Source organism: Oncorhynchus tshawytscha, linkage group LG17, assembly GCF_018296145.1.
Source record: "Oncorhynchus tshawytscha isolate Ot180627B linkage group LG17, Otsh_v2.0, whole genome shotgun sequence".
NCBI lineage: Eukaryota > Metazoa > Chordata > Actinopteri > Salmoniformes > Salmonidae > Oncorhynchus > Oncorhynchus tshawytscha.
The window spans coordinates 2,787,777-2,811,813 of NC_056445.1; the positions used below are offsets into that span (position 1 = coordinate 2,787,777).

Consider the following 24,037-nt stretch of genomic DNA (forward strand, 5'->3'; position numbering starts at 1 on the left):
GCATTTTGAAAGATGAGACGTTAATGATTATCATAAATACCACATTGATGTCATACAAGCAAGCCAAAACACCTGTGAGTCCAAATGTGCACTTCACATTTCCATATCATAAAACTCATATTTAGTGTCAACGTTTTTGATCCACAGTTAAATGACATGGTGTCATAGGCTCATTCTGTTCAAAAATTCACTGCAGAATACTCACCTGAATGCACTCACGCACCCAAACCTCTTTCTATGCAAAGCAAAATGACCATCTGTTTCTCTGAACTACCTAGTGAAGCCTAACACTAATATCATATTTTAGAACTTAGCTGGTCATGTTGGCAATGGAACACGCTTTCAAATGATTCCCACCTGAACCAGATTGCCATTTATAATGGGCCATTTTTGGATTGAGTAAACAACAGTAATTGTGTGATGGCAGAGATGCAGGGTTGTGTTCCAAACAAAACAAATACAATTGTGCTTGCTCTAGTTCCTCAACGGCACAGCTAGGAAAACTAAAAAAAGACTAGTTGAGTCATGAAAGTGCATTGAAATGACCTAGGAACTGCACACTTTGGAGAGGTGTGTAGCCACTTGGAGACACCAGTTAGACCCTTCACTCAAACCCTTGTCCTTTTTTTGTCTTATGTTGCACCTCCACCACATTTACCGTGAAATTTCGTATCATGTTACTGAATGAATCCAGAGTTTTTTCAGATTTCGTTGTAAACAAATGCGACGAAAAGTACAGTAAATGTAAAAAAGTCTTGTGTCAGGTGAACGGTTGTGTCCTCAATTTAGGTCTAATCATTTTCCCATAATCTCCAAACTTTCCCCTTTCAATTGCTACCATGCTTATGCTTTTCATATTTCTTCTGTAAGAAACATTTCAATTTAGCCCTATCCATATAGGCCAATTCCCACGAGTGTAAAGGGTTAACATTGAGACAGAAGAATCTTAACACATGTAACACTCACCTGTAGGCCTCAGCCTTGATGGAGGGAAGAAGACAGAGGCAGGGGGAGAGAGCGCTACTGAAAGAAAGCCTCCACAGGGGAAGGATGAGATGACGTTACTTACCGGGCCACTGAAGCCGGCTAGCTGGGTGACCATGAGGCAGAGGATGGAGAGAAGCAGGCGCGTCCGACAGAAGGCCCAGACCACACCGCACAGGGACGCCTCGTCCCCTTTCACCCTGCACTCCTCCTCCCACAGCCCGGCCAACCTGCGCACACACAGGCGATCAAACCACAGTCGACCAACTCACTCTATTCTCCCTCTACTAAGGGTCAAGACTGGAACTGTCATGCCAGAGTCAGGCACCACATATGGGTACATATCCCATCTCAGCCTTTTCTCTGTCTTCCTCTGAAACTGCCCCCCCCCCTCTACATTTTGATTATCACAGTCCATAAAACAATAAAACACGTTTTCTTAAGGGGGAAAAACTACAACTGTTGAGAACTCCGACCCAAACCTCTTGAGACCCAGACCAAGACCAAAGGGTATCGAGACCAAGACCAGTTGAAATGTTGACAAATAAGACAGAGGCCGAGACCCAGGCCAAGCGGGTTCTTGGCATCATTCCATTACCTATCCTTGGAAGGGTGACATTCGTGACCCCATATGTGCAGCAATCAGTACTGACCTGTGGCGGTTGACCTTGCAGCTTTCAAACTGGGACACGGCCCACACATCCTCCAGCTGCAGCTGGCCTTTGCGGTGGGCGTGAACGGCCAACGGGATCAGCCAGTTGAAGGTCATGAAGGAGAAGAGGCTCGCATTGTCCACCAGGTGCTCGTGGCTGTGGGGGGAGTGGGGTGGAGTTGTGGGGGACAGAAAGTTAGAGGAACTTCTACTTGTGTACAGCAAGAGTCTCTCTCTCAAGAGTTCCTCCTTAGTTATTCCTTGCCACCATGTTGCCACTTGCTCTTTGGTGGTCTAGGCCAGGTTACTGTAAAATATATTATTCTAAAAAAGGGCCACACCAATAGAGGTGAGAGAGCACCTACAGTTAAAGTCGGAAGTTTACATACACCTTAGCCAAATACATTTAAACTCACTTTTTCACAATTCCTGACATCTAATCCTAGTAAAAATTCCCTGTCTTAGGTCAGTTAGGATCACCACTTTATTTTAAGAATGTGAAATGTCCGAATAATAGTAGAGAGAATGATTTATTTCAGATTTTATTTCTTCATCACATTCCCAGTGGGTAAGAAGTTTACATACTCAATTAGTATTTGGTAGCGTTGCCTTTAAATTGTTTAACTTGGGTCAAACGTTTCGGGTAGCCTTCCACAAGCTTCCCACAATAAGTTGGGTGAATTTTGGCCCATTCCTCCTGACAGAGCTGGTGTAACTGAGTCAGATTTGTAGGCCTCCTTGCTCGCACACTGTTACGTTCCCCAGTTTCTGTGTTGTGGGTTTGTGTTTAGGTATGTGTATTTCAGGAAATGGCTTCCTGGTTTCCCCCAAGCAGCTGATTGGTCGGCCCCATGAACGATTGGAGCAGACCCCGCCCTCTCGTCAGGGGATACAGCTGTCTGCAAGTACAAACTCCTTCTCCAGCTGGATAAAAGCCAGTGTTTCTTTGTTAGGGGAGAGAGCTTCTTGGTTTGTCTTGTGTTGGTTGTTGCTCAGAGAGAGCTTCATGGTATGTCTAGTGTTGGTTGTTGCTCAGAGAGAGCTTCTTGGTATGTCTAGTGTTGGTTGTTGCTCAGAGAGAGCTTCTTGGTATGTCTAGTGTTGGTTGTTGCTCAGAGAGAGTTTCTTGGTATGTCTAGTGTTGGTTGTTGCTCAGAGAGAGCTTCTTGGTATGTCTAGTGTTGGTTGTTGCTCAGAGAGAGCTTCTTGGTATGTCTAGTGTTGGTTGTTGCTCAGAGAGAGCTTCTTGGTATGTCTAGTGTTGTTGCTCAGAGAGAGCTTCTTGGTATGTCTAGTGTTGGTTGTTGCTGAGAGAGCTTCTTGGTATGTCTAGTGTTGGTTGTTGCTCAGAGAGAGCTTCTTGGTATGTCTAGTGTTGGTTGTTGCTCAGAGAGAGCTTCTTGGTATGTCTAGTGTTGGTTGTTGCTCAGAGAGCTTCTTGGTATGTCTAGTGTTGGTTGTTGCTCAGAGAGCTTCTTGGTATGTCTAGTGTTGGTTGTTGCTCAGAGAGAGCTTCTTGGTATGTCTAGTGTTGGTTGTTGCTCAGAGAGAGCTTCTTGGTATGTCTAGTGTTGGTTGTTGCTCAGAGAGAGCTTCTTGGTATGTCTAGTGTTGGTTGTTGCTCAGAGAGCTTCTTGGTATGTCTAGTGTTGGTTGTTGCTCAGAGAGAGCTTCTTGGTATGTCTAGTGTTGGTTGTTGCTCAGAGAGAGCTTCTTGGTATGTCTAGTGTTGGTTGTTGCTCAGAGAGAGCTTCTTGGTATGTCTAGTGTTGGTTGTTGCTCAGAGAGCTTCTTGGTATGTCTAGTGTTGGTTGTTGCTCAGAGAGCTTCTTGGTATGTCTAGTGTTGGTTGTTGCTCAGAGAGAGCTTCTTGGTATGTCTAGTGTTGGTTGTTGGTCTGTATGAATTTGTATTGTGTAGCTGGTCCTGCTGACGTTTGTGTACGCCATAGGCCTGTGTTTTTGATAAGTGAAATTGTTCATTGATGAACCAGACTTGTGGAGGTCTACAATGTTTTTCTGAGGTCTTGATTTTCCCATGATGTCAAGCAAAGAGGCACTGAGTTTGAAGGTAGGTCTTGAAATACAGCCCAAGATACACCTCCAATAGGCTAATTGACATTTGAGTCAATCAGAAGTTTCTAAAGACATAACATAATTTTCTGGAATTTTCCAAGCTGTCTATAGGCACAGTCAATTTAGTGTATGTAAACTTCTGACCCACTGGAATTCTGAGATTATTTCACTGTCTGTAAACAGTTGGAAAAATGACTTGTCATGCACAAAGTACATGTCCTAACTGACTGACTTGCCAAAACTATAGCCAGCAGCATACCACCATGCATACCACTGCTGGCTTGCTTCTGAAGCTAAGCAGGGTTGGGCCTGGTCAGTCCCTGGATGGGAGAACAGATGCTGCTGGAAGTGGTGTTGGAGGGCCAGTAGGAGGCTCTCTTTCCTCTGGTCTGAGGGCAGTGATTGGGGACACTGCCCTGTGTAGGGTGCAGTCTTTCGGATGGGACGTTAAACGGGTGTCCTGACTCTGCGGTCATTAAAGATCCCATGGCACTTATTGTAAGAGTAGGGGTGTTAACCCTGGTGTCCTGGCTAAATTCCCAATCTGGCCCTCAAACCATCACGGTCACCTAATAATCCCCAGTTTTCAATTGGCTCATCCCTGTAACTATTCCCCAGGTTGTTGCTGCAAATGAGAATGTGTTGTCAGTCAACTTACCTGTTAAAATAGTTTGTTAACAAGGAATTTGTGGAGTGGTTGAAACACTTAGGTTGGAGTCATTAACTAGTTCATGTAAACTTCTGACTTCAACTGTATATCTAGGATTTAGTCTTTCCTGATCACTTGGCCGCCGATATGCACCTGTAACAGTGTCCGGTGGTGCTACTTGCTGGTGGAGCGGATAGGTTTGAGGACTCCGCCGCTGTGTTGGTATTTGCTCCGCGCTTCTTCTTCCAGCTCTTTCATGTAGTGAGCACCACCGTCCAGGGACAAACCACCCTCTGCCCTTGCCGCCGTTTCCAGTGCATCCTGGGATTGATGGAGATGAATGTATCGTCAATAAGAGCAGATACATTTTAAACAAAGACTTATTGGAAGCATTTAGCTTGTGGCGGACATTAGAGGTAGCCGTACCACCTACTCCAGCTCACACAGAGACTAGACCCTGGGACCTGGTCCTAGCAAACACACCCTCCTAAAATATACTTAGCCAGTCACGACACCAAAAAGGATTCAAATTGGCAACAAGTGGCTACATCTCAGGTTCAGGAGTGTTTACAAATCCCCATCTGTTACACTTACTACAAAAATGTGTATCTGTCCCTACTAGTTTGATGACCGTACATTTGAGAAGTTCACTCAGACATAACTCGAGGAAAATACTTGTTTCCAGTCATCAAGTATTAGGTAATCATTGGTCCGAGTGCCAGAGGGCAAAGAAAGCAGACCCTTGTAGTATATGTCCCAAATGGCACCCTATTCCCTACATAGTGCACTACTCTTGACCATTGCCCTATGAGCCCTCGTCAAAAGTAGTACACTAGGTTCTAGTCTTGGTGTGAGCCGTTCTTTAAGAGCAACAGTCGCAGATCAAACACGAGAGCCACGATGCATCCACAAACGCCCCCCTCCCATGACATCATTGACCTCTCTCCTTAACCAGGATCTTGAAAATGCCACTACATGAAGATGCGTTCACGCTAAGCTGAATGCTACATCCTCCTCCGCTGCTTACATAATGAACGAGGTTGGTTAATGCAGAATTCTTTACCACTTCTTAACCTACAAAACCTTTAGCTCTGAAAAGAGCATTCTATATATAATAAATTATACCATGGCATTGTTGAATACTCGTTTCTGATTGGCTTGAAGGGCATTCTAGAGCGTGTATTTCTCTTTTACGCATGGTATATTTGCACAGTAGACTTCAATGGCTGTAGTTCCTCACATATTTTGTTTGAGCTGATTTGGAGAGCAAAAGTCAAATTAAACAGGGCATTGTTGAATTTGATTTTCATAATGGCAACCTAGAACTGGTTTGGTTAGCTAAACTAGCAAGTCTGTTTGGTTACCAATGCAACTACTGTCGCCATCTAAACTTGCTAGCTACTAAAAGTGGTTTAACACATTTCTAGTGTTAAATTATCACACACAGAACGAGCAGTTTGGCAGGTAGCATTGTCATGCTGGAGGGTCATGTCAGGATGAGCCTGCAGGAAGGGTACCACATGAGGAAGGAGGATGTCTTCCCTGTAACACACAGCGTTGAGATTGCCTGCAATGACAACAAGCTCAGTCCGATGATGCTGTGAACATACCGCCCCAGACCCTCCATCTCCAAATCGATCCCGCTCCAGAGTACAGGCCTCGGTGTAACTCTCATTCCTTCAATGATAAATGTGAATCTGACCATCAGTGAAGAGCACTTTTTGCTAATCCTGTCTGGTCCAGCGACGGTGGGTTTGTGCCAATAGGCGACGTTGTTGCCGGTGATGTCTGGTGAGGACCTGCATTACAACAGGCCTACAAGCCCTCAGTTCAGTGTGTCTCAGCCTATTGCGGACAGTCTGAACACTGACGGAGGGATTGTGCGTTCCTGGTGTATCTCGGGAAGTTGTTGCCTTCCTGTCCCGCAGGTGTGATGCCTATTTAAACTTGGAGCTGATACCAAGACCAGCCTGGTCTCAGACTCGACATGACATAGTAAATGTAAATCCGGGACACTCAAATTAGCATGATGTGTTACATTTGGTATGGTTACATAAGACCAATGGTTACTTAAGGTCGAAAACTAAAGTAGGGTGGTTGGTCAGACTAGAGCAATGTAGTTTGCAGGCCATTGTTTATGCTGACTGATTTAAGTGAAGTGTGTGTGTGAAGATTTTTCTTTGCACTATTTACCTTTTACTCTGCTCAAAGACTCAATACCCATTCTATCACACCACTGAGCTGATGGTTTAGTTAGTATAGTTTCAAAATTTGTATTATCATTTTTACATAGTAATTGGTGATTGCTTTGCATTGCATACAGGTAGTAATGTGATTAGACATGGGAATAGGAACAATCCTAATCTACTTGGGTAATAACAAATATCTCTACTAGGTTACGATTGTACTACTTTACAATGTTTTTCCTTGAGTAATTGGTATCATTACACAAGTATAGGTGCACCCTTGCTGTATTAAGTACACTACCTACAACAATTGGTGGCAGCAGTGAGGTGTGATGCCTTGTTGGAGAGATGACTGGACGAGGGCATTGCCAGTTTGACTAGTGACCTTGTCTGATGCTTATTTTCAGTCCGTAACCCATTTACTGGGAGGAATTGGTGTTAGGATCTATGTGTTTGACACTTGATGATCATCAAATATTATACTGTATATATATATGTAATGATTTCAATGTAGCAATTTTGTTTTCCTCGATTTGAGGAAATTCTTTGGAATATTTTAAATATCTTTCACAAACCTAAGTGATCTGCAAATTTTATATCTGTATGTTTTCCACCGAGGTGACTGGCCATGTACCTATTTTATTTACAAAAAATGTTATACCATGGAATTTTATTCATCTACTACTACGGATATATATCGTTGTCCATTTAGGGCTATTTGCAGGTGGAATTATTACATGGAGCACCTCATCGCGTAGGTTGGGAGACTAACTGGCAGAACTAGTCTTGCTTCGCTAATGGCCCTTAACCGATCTGTTATTATGGACCCCTACAAATCAACCGGGCTAGACAATCTGGACCCTTTCTTTCTAAAATTATCTGCTGAAATTGTTGCCACCCCAATTACTAGCCTGTTCAACCTCTCTTTCGTGTCGTCTGAGATTCCCAAAGATTGAAAAGCAGCTGCGGTCATCCCCCTCTTCAAAGGGGGGGACACTCTTGACCCAAACTGCTACAGACTTATATCTATCCTACCCTGCCTTTCTAAGGTCTTCGAAAGCCAAGTCAACAAACAGATTACCGACCATTTCGAATCTCAACATACCCTCTCTGCTATGCAATCTGGTTTCAGAGCTGGTCATGGGTGCACCTCAGCGACGCTCAAGGTCCTAAACGCCATCATAACCGCCATCGATAAGAAACATTACTGTGCAGCCATATTCATTGATCTGGCCAAGGCTTTCGACTCTGTCAATCACCACATCCTCATCGGCAGACTCGACAGCCTTGGTTTCTCAAATGATTGCCTCATCTGGTTCACCAACTACTTCTCTGATAGAGTTCAGTGTGTCAAATCGGAGGGTCTGCCGTCCGGACCTCTGGCAGTTTCTATGGGGGCGCGACAGGGTTCAATTCTTGGACCGACTCTCTTCTCTGTATACATCAATGATGTCGCTCTTGCTGCTGGTGAGTCTCTGATCCACCTCTACGCAGACAACACCATTCTGTATACTTCTGGCCCTTTGGACACTGTGTTAACCCTCCAGGCAAGCTTCAATGCCATACAACTCTCCTTCCGTGGCCTCCAATTGCTCTTAAATACAGTTAAAACTAAATGCATGCTCTTCAACCGATCGCTGCCTGCACCTGCCCGCCTGTCCAACATCACTACTCTGGACGGCTCTGACTTAGAATACGTGGAGAACTACAAACACCTAGGTGACTGTAAACGCTCCTTCCAGACCCACATCAAACATCTCCAATCCAAAGTTAAATCTAGAATTGTCTTCCTATTTCGCAACAAAGCATCCTTCACTCATGCTGCCAAACATACCCTTGTAAAACTGACCATCCTACCAATCCTCGACTTCAGCGATGTCATTTACAAAATACCCTACTCAACAAACTGGATGCAGTCTATCACAGTGCCATCCGTTTTGTCACCAAAGCCCCATATACTACCCACCATTGCGACCTATATGCTCTCGTTGGCTGGCCCTCGCTTCATACTCGTCCCCACACCCACTGGCTCCATGTCATCTACAAGACCCTGCTAGGTAAAGGCCCCCCTTATCTCAGCTCTCTGGTCACCATAGCATCACCTACCTGTAGTACAAGCTCCAGCAGGTATATCCCTCTGGTCACCCCCAAAACCAACTCTGCTGCTAATGACTGGAACGAACTACAAAAATCTCTGAAACTGGAAACACATCTCCCTCACTAGCTTTAAGCACCAGCTGTCAGAGCAGATTACTGCACCTGTACATAGCCCACCTATAATTTAGCCCAAACAACTACCTCTTTCCCTACTGTATTTATTTTGCTCCTTTGCACCCCATTATTTTTATTTCTACTTTGCACATTCTTCCACTGCAAATCTACCATTCCAGTGTTTTACTTGCTATATTGTATTTACTTTGCCACCATGGCCTTTTTTTGCCTTTACCTCCCTTATCTCACCGCATTTGCTCACATCGTATATAGACTTGTTTATACTGTATGTTTGTTTTACGCCATGTTTAACTCTGTGTCGTTGTATGTGTCGAACTGCTTTGCTTTATCTTGTCCAGGTCGCAATTGTAAATGGGAACTTGTTCTCAACTTGCCTACCTGGTTAAATAAAGGTGAAATAAATAAAATTGTCTATGTATATTTAATATATACAGTGAATTCGGAAAGTATTCAGACCCCTTGACTTTCGAAACATTTTCTTACGTTACACCCTTATTCTTTATCAATCTACACAATACCCCCACAATGACAAAGCAAAAACAGGTTTTTAGAAATGTTAGCAGATTGTTACTTTTTAAAATATTTGCTAAGTATTCAGACCCTTTTACTCTACTTTGTTGAAACATTGGCAGCAATTACAGCCTTGAGTCTTCTTGAATATGATGCTACAAGCTTGGAGAAACTCCCCAAATACAGGTGTGCCAAGCTTGTAGCGCCATACCCAAGATGAGTCGAGGCTGTAATTGCTGCCAAAGGTTCTTCAACAGAGTAAAGGGTCTGAAAACTTATGTAAATGTGATATTGCTGTATTTGTAAGAAATTATCAACATTATCTAAACCTGTTTTTGCTTTGTCATTATGGGGTTGTGTGTGTCGATGAGGAAAATAACAATTGAATCCATTTTAGAATAAGGCTGTAACCTAACAATGTGGACAGAGCCAAGGGGTCTGAATACTTAACTTAGAGCTCCCCCTACTTTTTCCGCCTGAAGACATACCCAAATCTAACAGCCTGTAGCTCAGGCACAGAACCAAGGATATGCATATTCTTGGTACCATTTGAAAGAAAACACTCTGAAGTTTGTAAATGTGAATAGAATGTTGGAGAATAACACAATAGATCTGGTTTAGATAAAACAATCAAATAAACCATGTGTTTATTTTTATATCTTTAAAATGAACAAGATAAAACAAACATTCAGATAGGATGATGGGGACAATTTCAGTGAAAAATATAAGAGGGCAACAGTACTTGTGCAAAGTTTCAGAATGATAACTTCCAAAATGAGTGTGCTACATGACATTTATCAAATCACATTGTATTTGTCACATACACATGGTTAGCAGATGTTAATGCGAGTGTAGCGAAATGCTTGTGCTTCTAGTTCCGACAATGCAGTAATAACCAACAAGTAATCTAGCTAACAATTCCAAAACTACTACCTTATAGACAAGTGTAAGGGGATAAAGAATATGTACATAAAGATATGAGTGTGATGGTACAGAGCGGCATAGGCAAGATACAGTAGATGGTATTGAGTGCAGTATATACATATGAGATGAGTATGTAAACAAAGTGGCATAGTTAAAGTGGCTAGTGATACATGCATTACATAAAATAGAGTACAGTATATACATATGAGATGAATAATGTAGGGTATGTAAACATATTAGGTAGCATTGTTTAAAGTGGCTGGTGATATATTTTACATCATTTCCCATCAATTCCCATTATTAAAGTGGCTGGAGTTGAGTCAGTGTGTTGGCAGCAGCCACTCAATGTTAGTGGTGGCTGTTTAACAGTCTGATGGCCTTGAGATAGAAGCTGTTTTTCAGTCTCTCGGTCCCAGCTTTGATGCACCTGTACTGACCTCGCCTTCTGGATGATAGCGGGGTGAACAGGCAGTGGCTCGGGTGGTTGTTGTCCTTGATGATCTTTATGGCCTTCCTGTGACATCGGGTGGTGTAGGTGTCCTGGAGGGCAGGTAGTTTGCCCCCGGTGATGCGTTGTGCAGACCTCACTACCCTCTGGAGAGCCTTACGGTTGTGGGCGGAGCAGTTGCCGTACCCGGCGGTGATACAGCCCGACAGGATGCTCTCGATTGTGCATCTGTAGAAGTTTGTGAGTGCTTTTGGTGACAAGCCGAATTTCTTCAGCCTCCTGAGGTTGAAGAGGCGCTGCTGCGCCTTCTTCACGATGCTGTCTGTGTGGGTGGACCAATTCAGTTTGTCTGTGACGTGTACGCCGAGGAACTTAAGACTTACTACCCTCTCCACTACTGTTCCATCGATGTGGATAGGGGGGTGTTCCCTCTGCTGTTTCCTGAAGTCCACAATCATCTCTATCATAAAGTCCCCCAGGTGTCCCACACAAGTAGCCCAAATGTACCCAAATTGGTGAAGGTATACATTTTGAATCATAACTATATACAAAATACCAAAATGGTATTCTAACACACCCCCCCCAAAAAAAAAAAAAATTTGAGAAAAATAAATGAATGGAAAAAAAGGGTGGAGAAAATAACTATTGATAAAAAATATATATACACTTACAAAATAACATGGGTAACTATTTACACACTTTCAATATTTGGAAGACCCTCAGTCCTCTATCAAATCAAATCAAATCAATTTATATAGCCCCAGCCTAAAACCCCAAACAGCAAGCAATGCAGGTGTAGAAGCATGGTGGCTAGGAAAAACTCCCTAGAAAGGAAAAAAGCTAGGAAGAAACCTGGAGAGGAACCAGGCTATGAGGGGTGGCCAGTCTTCTTCTGGGTGTGCCGGGTGGAGATCACAGTGGTTGTAGAGGGTGCAACAGGACAGCACCTCGAGTAAAAATTAACAGTTTAGGGTTCCATAGCCGCAGGCAGAACAGTTGAAACTGGAACAGCAGCAAGGCCGGGTGGACTGGGGACAGCGAGGAGTCATCATGGCAGGTAGTCCTGAAGCATGGTCCAAGGGCTCAGGTCCTCCGAGAGAAAGAAAGAGAGAGCAGACTTAAATTCACACAAGACACCGGATAAGACAGGAAAAGTACTCCAGATATAACATACTGACCCGAGCCCCCACCCACATTGCCATATAACCCCACCAACATTGCCAAAACTCTAGACAATATTCTGCTGCTGATGCCATATGCCATAGCAGTCTCTTTCTGATGTAAAGCAGAGGGTCACTGAGCATGTGGTGCATGTGATGGGAGCCTTCATCTTGCAAACAACACAGCAACGCCTCCAATGCTGTGCCCTTTTGGCCCTTAGGCACATCCATGCCTGCACAAATATATTTGGGCAGATGAACACTTGTGGCAGGAGCAGAAGGGACAGGGCTTGGTGCAGTGGTGCTGTAGCCAGCAAGCTCCTTGATGCTCCCTCTAATGTAGACTGATTGGAGGAAGCATGCTGGCTGTGTTGATGTATGGGTTTGCATACATGTATACATGTATGGGTTTGCATTTTATATAAAATGGTATTGTGTAGAATGCAAACCCATTTTATATAAAATGGTATTGTGTAGAGCAAGAGGACAACAAAGAGCTCGGCCGAGCGTGAGGCACACATGCTGGAGTCAGCCATACGAGGACAGTACATAATAATCACTAAAATACATGTCATGTACCAATATGGATTGTTTGCAAGATTTGCCCCGAGTTTCCCTTTACAAACGCTGTAGTTTGAATTCCTTTAATTAGTAAATTACATTAATAATACATTGCAGTGTCTCCCCTATATGCATTTAGCAGTGATGCACCGCCACTGCAATATTTATATCAATATATAAATATATATATATATACACCACACAGTGACTTTGGTAAGTACAGTTGAAGTCGAAGTTTACATACACTTAGGTTGGAGTCATTAAAACTCGTTTTTCAACCACTCCACAAATTTCTTGTAAACAAACTATAGTTTTGGCAAGTCGGTTAGGATATCTACTTTGTGCATGTCACAAGTCATTTTTCCAACAATTGTTAACTGACAGATTATAATTCACTGTATCACAATTCTAGTGGGTCAGAAGTTTACATACACTAAGTTGACTGTGCCTTTAAACAGCTTGGGAAATTCCAGAAAATGATGTCATGGCTTTAGAAGCTTCTGATAGGCTAATTGACATCATTTGAGTCATATTTCAAGGCTTACCTTCAAACTCAGTGCCTCTTTGCTTGACAATATGGGAAAATCAAAAGAAATCAGCCAAGACCTCAGAATTGTTTTGTAGACCTCCATATGTCTGGTCCATCCTTGGGAGCAAATTCCAAATGCCTGATACCACATTCATCTGTACAAACAATAGTGCGCAAGTATAAACACCATGGGACCAAGTCATACCGCTCAGGAAGGAGAAGCGTTCTGTCTCCTAGAGATGAACGTACTTTGGTGCAAAAAGTGCAAATCAATTCCAGAACAACAGCAAAGGACCTTGTGAAGATGCTGGAGGAAACAGGTACAAAAGTGTATATATATATATCTACAGTAAAATGAGTCCTATCGACATAACCTGACAGGCCGCTCAGCAAGGAAGAAGCCACTGCTCCAAAACCACCATAAAAAAAAGCCAGACTACGGTTTGCAACTGCACATTGGAACAAAGATCGTACTTTTTGGAGAAATGTTCTCTGGTTTGATGAAACAAAAATAGAACTCTTTGGCCATAATGACCATCGTTATGTTTGGAGGAAAAAGGGGGATGCTTGCAAGCCGAAGAACACCATCCCAACCATGAAGCATGGGGGTCGCAGCATCGTGTTGTGAGGTGCTTTGCTGAAGGAGGGACTGGTGCACTTCACAAAATAGATGACATCATGAGGCAGGAAAATTATGTGGATATATTGAAGCAACATCTCAAGACATCAGTCAGGAAGTTAAATCTTGGTTGCAAATGAATCTTCCAAATGGAAAATGACCCCAAGCATACTTCCAAAGTTGTGGCAAAATGGCTTAAACAAAGTCAAGGTATTGGAGTGGCCATCACAAAGCCCTGACCTCAATCCTATAGAAATGTTGTGGGCAGAACTGAAAAAGCATGTGCGAGCAAGGAGGCCTACAAACCTGACTCAGTTACACCAGCTCTGTCAGGAGGAATGGGCCAAAATTCACCCAACTTATTGTGGGAAGCTTGTGGAAGGCTACTCAAAATGTTTGACTCAAGTTAAACAATTGAAAGGCAATGCTACCAAATACAAACTGAGTGTATGTAAACTTCTGACCCACTGGGAATGTGATTAAATAAATGAAAGCTGAAATCACTCTTTACTATTATTCAGACATTTCACTTTCTTAAAATAAAGTGGTGATCCTGACCTAAGACAGGGAATTTTTACTCTGATTAAATGTCAGGAATTGTGAAATTGAGTTTAAATATTTGGCTAACATGTATATAAACTTCTGACTTCAACTGTATTCAGACTCATTTACTTTTCCCACATTTTGTTACCAGCCTCATTCTAAAATGGATTCAATAAAACAATTTCCTCATCCATCTACACAGAATACCCCATAATGACACAGCAAAAAACAAGTGAAGAAATGTTTGCAAATTTATTTAAAACAGAAATATATATACATAAGTAGTCAGACCAGTTGCTATGAGACTCGAAATTGATATCAGGTGCATCCTGTCTCCATCAATCATCCTTGATTTTTCTAGAACTTGATTGGAGTCCACCTGTGGTAAATTCAATTGGTTGGACATGATTTGGAAAGGCACACACCTGTCTATACAAGGTCCCACAGTTGACAGTGCATGTCAAAGCAAAAACCAAGCCATGAGGTCGAAGAAAATATCCGTAGAGCTCCGAAACAGGATTGTTTCGAGGCACAGATCTGGGGAAGGGTACCAAAACATTTTTGCAGCATTGAAGGTCTCCAAGAACACAGTGGCCTGCATCATTCTTAAATGGAAGATGTTTGTAACCACCAAGACTCTTCCTAGAGCTGGCCGCCAGTCCAAACTGAGCTAATGGGGGAAAGGGCCTTGGTCAGGGAGGTGACCAAGAACCCGATGGTCACTCTGACGGAGCTCCAGAGTTCCTCTGTGGAGATGGGAGAACCATCCAGATGGACAACCATCTCTGCAGCACTCCACCAATTAGGCCTTTATGGTAGAGTAGCCAGACAGAAGCCACTCCTACGTAAAAGGCACGACAGCTTGCTTGGAGTTTGACAAAAGGCATCTGAAGAATCTCAGACCATGAGAAAAGATACTCTGGAAACCAAGATGAAACCAAGATTGAACTCCTTGGCCTGAATGCCAAGCTTCACGTCTGGAGGAAACCTGGCACCATCCCTACAGTGAAGCATGGTGGTGGCAGCATCATGCTGTGGTGATGTTTTTCAGCAGCAGGGACTGGGAGACTAGTCAGGATCGAGGCAAAGATGAATGGAACAAGAGATCCTTGATGAAAACCTTCTCCAGAACGCTCAGGACATTAGACTGGGGCAAAGGTTCACCTTCAAACACAACAACACCCCTGAGCACACAACCAAGACAACACAAGAGTGGCTTCGGGACAAGTCTCTGAATGACCTTGAGTGGCCCAGTGAGAGCCCGGACTTGAACCCGATCGAACATCTCTGGAGAGACCTGAAAATAACTGTGCAGCAACGCTCCCGATCCAACCTGACAGAGCATGAGAGGATCTGCAGGGAAGAATGGGAGAAACTCCCCAAATACAGGTGTGCCAAGCTTGTTGCGTCATACCCAAGAAGACTCGAGGCTGTAATCGCTGCCTAAGGTGCTTTAACAAAGTACTGAGTAAAGGGTCTGAATACTTATGTAAATGTAATATTTCAGCAAAAATTTATCAAAACCAGTTTTTGCTTTTTCATTAGGAGGTATTGTGTGTAGATTGAGGGAAAACAAACAATGTAATACATTTAAGTAAGGCTGTAACCTAACAATGTGTTAAGTCAAGGGGTCTGAATACTTTCCAAAGGCACTGTATATGGGGTTTATATAGCACCTTTTAATGGAAGACACTTTACAATAGTAACAACAACAAAAATATATATATTTTTTAAACTAAATGGTATAAAATAGGAACAGGGTTGAAGAATGTTGTTGTAGCAGTGGATGAAGTGTCTAGGGCTCATTAGCCAAGGAAATACCTACCCAGTACCCACTCTTGTAAATCTGATAACATACGCCTAACATGAAGTGCACAAGGAGATCTAGAAAGAGGGGGCATGACCAGCTTAAATAACCTCAATGTCCGGAGGCATATTGAAGTGCAGGCAATGGCCGGTCAGGAAAAAAACTGTACCTTGTAAGAGAGGCTATATTTAAATGTGTCTGAAAGAATGTGGCAAGTTGCCTGTTTCTGATCTTCTCCACAGCGCTTCTCAGCACATGTGTGCCTGCCCCTCCACTTCCCAATCACCCCCTGCTCTCGTTTCCATTCTCACATTGCACAAACACAGCCATCAAGCCAATACAGCGCCTAATAGTCCCCAGCATCACAGGAAGCAAACGTGCTATAGGCTGTCACTGCCAGTGAGGCTGTAAGGGGGAGGGCCAAAGTTATGTAAACAAATTAAGCCAGGCAGCAGGAGGATGTGGGGTCTGCTAGAGATGGAAAATAACAAATAATATACTGGCAAACATGTTGAGGAGTCTAGTGTGGTTGAGGAAATTAGGTTTAGAAGAAAAAAAAGGACTTGGAACAAAAAATATGAAACCCCTCTCCTATCCTGCTGACTAACGCTGACAGGGAAAGAGGGAGGAGGGTGACAAAAACACAAACAAAGGGTTGAGCACTTGGAGCAACAGAACAGCTGTTCATCTATTTTAACAGGGAACTGCCATAGGTCCTTGTCACAGTGGTCCACTCTGCAAAGAGTGAGAAGAGCCACTGGCCCCACTAAATGTTTCCAACATTAAAAAAAAAATAGGATGACTATGAATAACAGTTCATGACATGACAATATTATGCAATAATGAATCATGTTCTCGAGTAGGGTGGACTTGTGCCACAGACTTGTGACAGAACTAGGCTTGAGAAAGGACTACGTTCTGAATCGGATCAATTCGACCGCCAATACTTGTGATATTTGAAGAATGGGAGGATATTTAGCTGACTCAACACAATTCTACAGCTCTCCCAGTCCCACAACTGTTTCAACATCAGGCCCATTACCCTTATGTAATACAAAAGACAGTCGGTGCTTGACAACTTGGATGCATATACCAGCATAGGACCTAATGAGAAGGAAACTGAACATGTCATTCAACCTGGCCATTATGATAATAGATAATCACAAACATTAAAATACCACACCACACAGACTCACCTGGACCTTGGCGAGATCGTATGGGGTGACCTCTGAGCCTGGTAAAGTGTCTCTGCTCTGCACGGCCCGGTACACAGGCCCAGGTACCAGGTAGTCCTTTCCCAAATCATGCTCTTTCATCTTATTTCACCAACATAGGAGCTGACTGGCGTTTCCTCGCTGTGCTTTGTTTTCAACTAATTGATATGGAACAACAGGACAAGGTGTCATATATGAAAACATGGACGACTATAGAAAATCAGCATTGTTATTAACACTAAAAGTTCAGTTTGGTTGCTTGGAGGCACTTGTCAGGTTTTTGTTGAAGTGGTCAGCACCTCATCAAATAAGGTATTTTCCAATTAAGAACAGGAACAATGACCCCATCCTATACATTAGCCTTCTAGGCTGCCTGGTATGTGGTGAGGGAGTGGAGAAGGATGACTCAGAAATGCTCAAATGTATTGGATAGCACAGTAATGATACTGGTGATGCAGAGTGCATTTGAGGCACTGGCAATACCCGTTACCAGTGATATTGTCCCAAAGACATACTGATGTTGCAGAGGGGCCAATTGTAAACTCGGAGAAGGGGGAATTATTTTTCAATGGGTTATCTATTTCCAAACCTTTTTGCAGCGCATGTGCCAGATTCCCTGCTGCTTCCTCTTCCAAAATATTACAAAAACAGAAGGGTACAGGGATTTTTTTTTTTTAATATATAGGGTTGGGGGATACTGAACATCATCGGAGGATTCAATATTATGGTGATGTGGCCATTTTAATTGAAACATTATTTGAGGACATTATGAAGGCCAACTTCATGGTGACGTCACACGATGTATCAATTCGTCCTACTCTGTATTTATATGGAAACTCGACAAGCCTGTTATAAACCGGAAAACAACCATTTCATCACGAGCCCCGTGCCATAGTACACTGCTCCGGGCTGAGAGCTATACCGCCTGAGCATCGTTGCACAACAAGCATCCTCACATATCTTAAAATCATAGAATAGTGTATGGCCGCTTTGGCGAAATCCGATTAATGCAATTAACAAATCAACCTTTCAGTACTAGGCGCAAAACGTGTAGGTTTTCTAAAACGTCAATATGCAAAATGTCGATCTATAAAATATTAACATAGTCCCCCGATTATAAAATATTGTGTTTATAAACATTTGCAAAAATAAGTGAGAAAAAAAAAGTATAATCTCGTTGACAAATAGACCTGCGTCTCCTTGTCAGCCAGCCGAGCCCGATCAGTGGCCACAAAAAAAACAATTTACTTATAAAGCTGCTCTTCGAGGAAGCCGCTGTGTTGCTGGAATGTAGTTCAAGAAAAATAACTATTCATTTACGGGAAGCGGTGGCTACAACGCATGAGACTAGGGTTCCCAAGCGCGCCTAATGGCGAGCGCAGATATTTTAGGTGGAGTTTATGCGTTCTCATTCTGCCACTGTGGTCTGGATGCTGCATTGGCACATTAAAGAAGCATATTCATTCAACAAATGTTTTTATTTTTTTTGTCCGGGATTGCCAATTAATTTCTATCGGTTGGTCGCCTTGACACAAAATGTGGATCCTTGTGCGCTGCATAATTACGCAGTGGTTCGCGCGTATTTGGCCTTGACCACAAAATGTGCGTGCGCAACACACACCAAGCATCATATTCCAATTTAATAGTCATGGGAATCCATTGAAACATTTGTATTAGCTCGCTAGGTAGCCATTGTATATCATTGTTGCATGTTCCTTTTGACTCCCCTTATGTCCTACCAACTCCGAGCATTTAATGTTGTTATGTAGGTAAATCACACTGCTACGCTCTCATTCAGCTATTTGCCCCTTACGGATTGTGGTTGTTGTGGATGGCTGTTCACAAATCTAAAATGTGGTTTTAATCCCATTAATGGTTGAATTCAAGAAGTTTAAACTGGGTATCAGTCATTGTTTTTGAAACCAGTGAAAAATACGCTTTTGCAACAGCTGCATAGTGCGGATCTCAGCCTACGGAATAAAATTGGGGCTTTTATTATCGCTCAATCTAATTGATGCTGATAAAAATACAGGCCCAATGGACACGTTCAAACTCGCTGACTTTTGATAGACTTAGATGACCAATCTGTAGTTTCTACATCCACTTATATATATCCATTGATTCTTGAAGAATATTGAATAATATAACTTACAAATGCCTCATGAGCTTAGTTCAACTGTCACACTCCATGAGAACCCAAAATATAAGTTTGTTTTTCTCCAATGTTTGTAAATGTAAACAAACACTGTATAGCCTCATAACATGGTTAAAACAATAATGTTTATCATGGATGGTCAGTCCTTGCATCCATAGCTCTGTCTATTCGTCTGAGAGTGGTGACATTTCTCCAGGCCCATCCCTCAGCTTTTTACCAAAACAGATGCAGGTGACAATTTTGTTATTATTTCAATCTGTGGATTTGCCCTTTAAACAGCTGCAAATGATCCAGATGTCAAAGTGTCAACAACAAAAAGGTAAACAATAGGCCTGTAGCAAACGAAGCATAGGGTCCTCATTTTTCATATGTAAATTGCGTTTATTTTTCAACTTGAATCAATGATTCCAATCAGTCCTCCATGTCAATAAAATCAAACAAAACCGAGTAGGGCTGGCTAATAAGTCCTTAGATTTGGGGTTATGCTCAGCTTAAACAGTTCACCTATCCATATTTCCAAGTCATATTCTTGACAATAAAGGGGTATAACATTTATTGGAATGACAGCAATTCTTTAAGACTTTGGTTTTTAATATAAACATATCATTTAATCATATTAGAAGCCAACCCATAAAGTAACATGTAACACAAACGTTTGTATACACACTGCTCAAAAAAATAAAAGGAACACTAAAATAAAACATCCTAGATCTGAATGAATTAAATATTCTTATTGAATACTTTTTTCTTTACATAGTTGAATGTGCTGAAAACAAAATCACACAAAAATTATCAATGGAAATCAAGTTTATCAACCCATGGAGGTCTGGATTTGGAGTCACACTCAAAATTAAAGTGGAAAACCACACTACAGACTGATCCAACTTTGATGTAATGTCCTTTTAAAACAAGTCAAAATGAGGCTCAGTAATGTGTATGACCTCCCGACAACACCTGGGCATGCTCCTGATGAGGTGGCGGATGGTCTCCTGAGGGATCTCCTCCCAGACCTGGACTAAAGCATCCGCCAACTCCTGGACATTCTGTGGTGCAACGTGACGTTGGTGAGACACAGCAAACCTTCTTGCCACAGCTCGCATTGATGTGCCATCCTGGATTAGCTGCACTACTTGAGCCACTTGTGTGGGTTGTAGACTCCATCTCATGCTACCAGTAGAGTGAAAGCACCGCCAGAATTCAAAAGTGACCAAAACATCAGCCAGGAAGCATAGGAACTGAGAAGAGGTCTGTGGTCCCCACCTGCAGAGAACCACTCCTTTATTGGGGGTGTCTTGCTAAATGCCTATAATTTCCACCTGTTGTCTATTCCATTTGCACAACAGCATGTGAAATTTATTGTCAATCAGTGTTGCTTCCAAAGTGGACAGTTTGATTTCACAGAAGTGTGATTGACTTGGAGTTACATTGTGTTGGGTTGTAAAGGGTTTTTCTTTATTTCTATTTTCTTAATTGTAGAATAATAGTGGATAGCAAAACTATGAACACGTTTGGAATCATGTAGCAATCAAACAAAGTGTTAAACAAATCTAAATATATTTTATGAGATTCTTCAAAGTAGCCACCAGCAAAGCACCATCACACCAACTCCATGCTTCACAGTGGGAACTACACACAGAGATAATCCATTCACCTACTCTGCATCTCACAAAGACAAGGTAGTTGAAACCAAACATTTCAAATTTGAACTAATCAGACCAAAGGACAGATTTCCTCCGGTCTAATGTCCATTGCTTGTGTTTCTTGGCCCAAGGAAGTCTATTCTTGACGTCCTTTAGTTGTAGTTTCTTTGCAGCAATTCGACCATGAAGGCCTGATTCACACAGTCTACTCTGAACAGTTGATGTTGAGATGTCTGTTACTTGAACTCTGAAGCATTTATTTGGGCTGCAATTTCTGATGGAAACTAACTTATGCTCTGCAGCAGAAGTACATTTGAGTCTTCCTTTCCTGTGGCGGTCCTCATGAGAGCCAGTTTCATCATAGTGCTTAATGGTTTTTGCGACTGCACTTTAAGAAACTTTGAAAGTTCTTGACATTTTCCGTATTGACTGACCTTCATGTCTTATTAATGTACTGTCATTTCTCTTTACTTATTTGAGCTGTTCTTGCCATAATATGGACTTGGTCTTTTACCAAATAGGCAATCTCCTGTATACCACCCCTACCTTGTCACAACACAACTGTTTGGCTCAAAGGCATTAAGGAAAGAAATTCCACAAATTAACTTTTAACAAGGTACACCTGTTAATTGAAATGCATTCCAGGTGACTACCTCATGAAGCTGGTTGAGAGAATGCAAAGACTGTGCAAAGCAGTCATCAAGACAAAGGGTGTCTACTTTGAAGATTTCAGCTAATTCTAAAAAGCTGTTTTTGCTTTGTCATTATGGGGTAGTGTGTAGATTGATGGGAGAGAAAAAACAATTTAATCAATTTTAGAATAAGACTGTAAAGTACCAACATGTGGAAAAAGTCAAGTGGTCTGAATACTTTCTGAATGCACTGTAGCCTAGGCAGGCTGGGCTGAAACTCAAGGAATATGATTTCAAGAGAACACTTACGTAGAAAGAACAAAACAAGCTAAAGTCTTTATAAACCGCTAGACTGTATCTACTCCTCTCACATTCATGAGCTAACATTCAGTGCATTGGAAGTATTCAGACCACTTGACTTTTTACATTACAGCCTTATTCTAAAATTAAATATTTCTCTCAAATCTACACGATACCCCACTATGACAAAGCAAAAGTTTTAGATAAAAAGTATTAAAAAAAGAAATACCTTATTTACATAAGTATTCATACCATTTGCAATGAGTTCCAATGCATCCTGTTTCCATTGATCTCCTTGATATTTCCACCTGTGGTAAATTCAATTGATTGGACATGATTTGGAAAGGCACACACCTGTCTATATAAAGGTCCCACACAGTTGACAGTGCATGTCAGAGCAAAAACCAAGCCATGAGTTTGGTTACTACATGATTCCATGTGTTATTTCATCATTTGTCTTCACTAAATAGTAAAAAAAAAAAAAAAAAAAAAACTTGAATGAGTAGGTGTCCAAACTTTTGACTGGTACTGTATATTTTTGTATTCTAAAAGTAACAATCAGATCATTACTATTTACCTGTCAAACGAACAGTAACTAATGGATTACATTTAGAAAGTAAACTACCCAACCCTGGCTAGGGGTAAGTTTAGCATGTTAGCTGACCCTAACCGAAGTAGTTACAAAGTCTCTAACAAGTAGTTGAAAAATTGCAAAAAGTAGTTAGATTCAAACTTATCCTTTGGGTTGCTACAGCTTTGCGCTATACGCCAGCCCATCGACCCAGACCTTACACACGTCCTGACCAACCACCCTCCTTTTGTTTTTTTTTGGCCAAATGTAACATACTAAAAGGAGTTATTTGGATTTACTAACAGAATACGAAATGCTGAGACCAGGTTGGCCCTATGGTAATCACAGTGCCTGCCTGCACTAAACAATTAATGTATTCAGACCTAGACTTTATCCACATTTTGTTACAGCCTTATTCTTTAATGGATTAAAGTTTTTTCCCCATCAATCTACACAAACAATACCCCAAAATGACAAAGCAAAAACATGTTTAGAAATGTTTGCTAATGTATATACAACTGAAATATCACATTTACTTAAGTATTCAGACCCTTTATTCAGTACTTTGTTGAAGCACATTTGGCAGCAACTACAGCCTCGAGTCTTCTTGGGTATGATGCTACAAGCTTGGCAAACCTGTCTTTGGAGACTTTCTCCCATTATTTTCTAAATATCCTCTCAAGCTCAGATTGCATGGGGACCATTGCTGCACAGCTATTTTCAGGTCACACCAGAGATGTTCGATCGGGTTCAAGTCTGGGCTCTGGCTGGGCCACAAGGACATTCAGAGACTTATCCTAACTAAGCCACTCCTGCGTTGTCTTGGCTGCGTGCTTAGGGTCGTTGTCCTGTTGGAAGGTAAACCTTCACTCCAGTCTGAGGTCCCGAGTGCTTGGCAGCAGGCTTTCATCAAGGATCTGAGTACTTTGCTCAGTTAATCTTTCCCTTGATCATGATTGGTCTTCCAGTCCCTTCCACTGAAAAACATCCCAAGAGTCCTTTAGGTGCCTTTTGGCAAACTCCAAGCGGGCTGTCATGTGCCTTTTACGGAGGAGTGTCTTCCGTCTGGCCACTACCATAAAGGCCTGATTGGTAGAGTGCTGCAAAGATGGTTGTCCTTCTGGAAGGTCTCCACAGAGGAACTTGGGAGTGACCATCGGGTTCTTTATCACCTCCCTGACCAAGGCCCTTGTCCCCGATTGCTCAGTTTGGCTGGGCGGCCAGCTCAAGGAAGAGTCTTGGTGGTTCCAAGCTTCTTCCATTTAAGAATGACGGAGGCCACTGTGTTCTTGGGGACCTTCAATGCTGCAGAAATGCTTTGGTACCCTTCCCCCAGATCTGTGCCTCAACACAATCCGGTCTCCGAGCTCGACAGAAAATTCCTTCAACCTCATAGCTTGGATTTTGCTCTCACATGCACTGTCAACTGTTGGACCTTATATAGGCGCGGCAGGGTAGCCTAGTGGTTAGAGCTTTGGACTAGTAACTGGAAGGTTGCAAGTTCAAACCCCCGAACTGACAAGGTACAAATCTGTCATTCTAGGCCGTCATTGAAAAGAAAAGAATTTGTTCTTAACTGACTTGCCTAGTTAAATAAAAGGTAAAAATATATATAGACAGAACGTGGAAAAAGGGGTCTGAATGCA

The 24,037-nt window shown here is 42.3% G+C and overlaps 1 protein-coding gene across 1 annotated transcript; it reads right to left on the minus strand.

Moving 5' to 3' along the window:
- Positions 1–962: 962 nt before the first annotated feature.
- On the minus strand, positions 963–17,195 carry LOC112217138 (multidrug resistance-associated protein 5-like). Its single transcript, XM_024377432.1, has 5 exons — positions 17,076–17,195; positions 4,539–4,681; positions 1,638–1,793; positions 1,070–1,214; positions 963–980 (listed from the first exon to the last, which is right to left on the minus strand). The coding sequence occupies exons 1-5, from the start codon at positions 17,193–17,195 to the stop codon at positions 963–965; spliced, it is 582 nt and encodes a 193-aa protein (XP_024233200.1).
- Between the last annotated feature and the right edge of the window lie 6,842 nt (positions 17,196–24,037).

What these genes read in the sequence shown, in the direction of transcription:
- LOC112217138 (XM_024377432.1), bottom strand. Translation starts at nt 17,195, where the DNA reads ATGAAAGAGCATGATTTGGGAAAGGACTACCTGGTACCTGGGCCTGTG. An exon ending in ACGATCTCGCCAAGGTCCAG is followed by an intron (nt 4,682 to 17,075) that starts GTGAGTCTGTGT and finishes CATCAATCCCAG; the next exon opens with GATGCACTGGAAACGGCGGC. An exon ending in CCTATCCGCTCCACCAGCAA is followed by an intron (nt 1,794 to 4,538) that starts GTAGCACCACCG and finishes CTCCCCCCACAG; the next exon opens with CCACGAGCACCTGGTGGACA.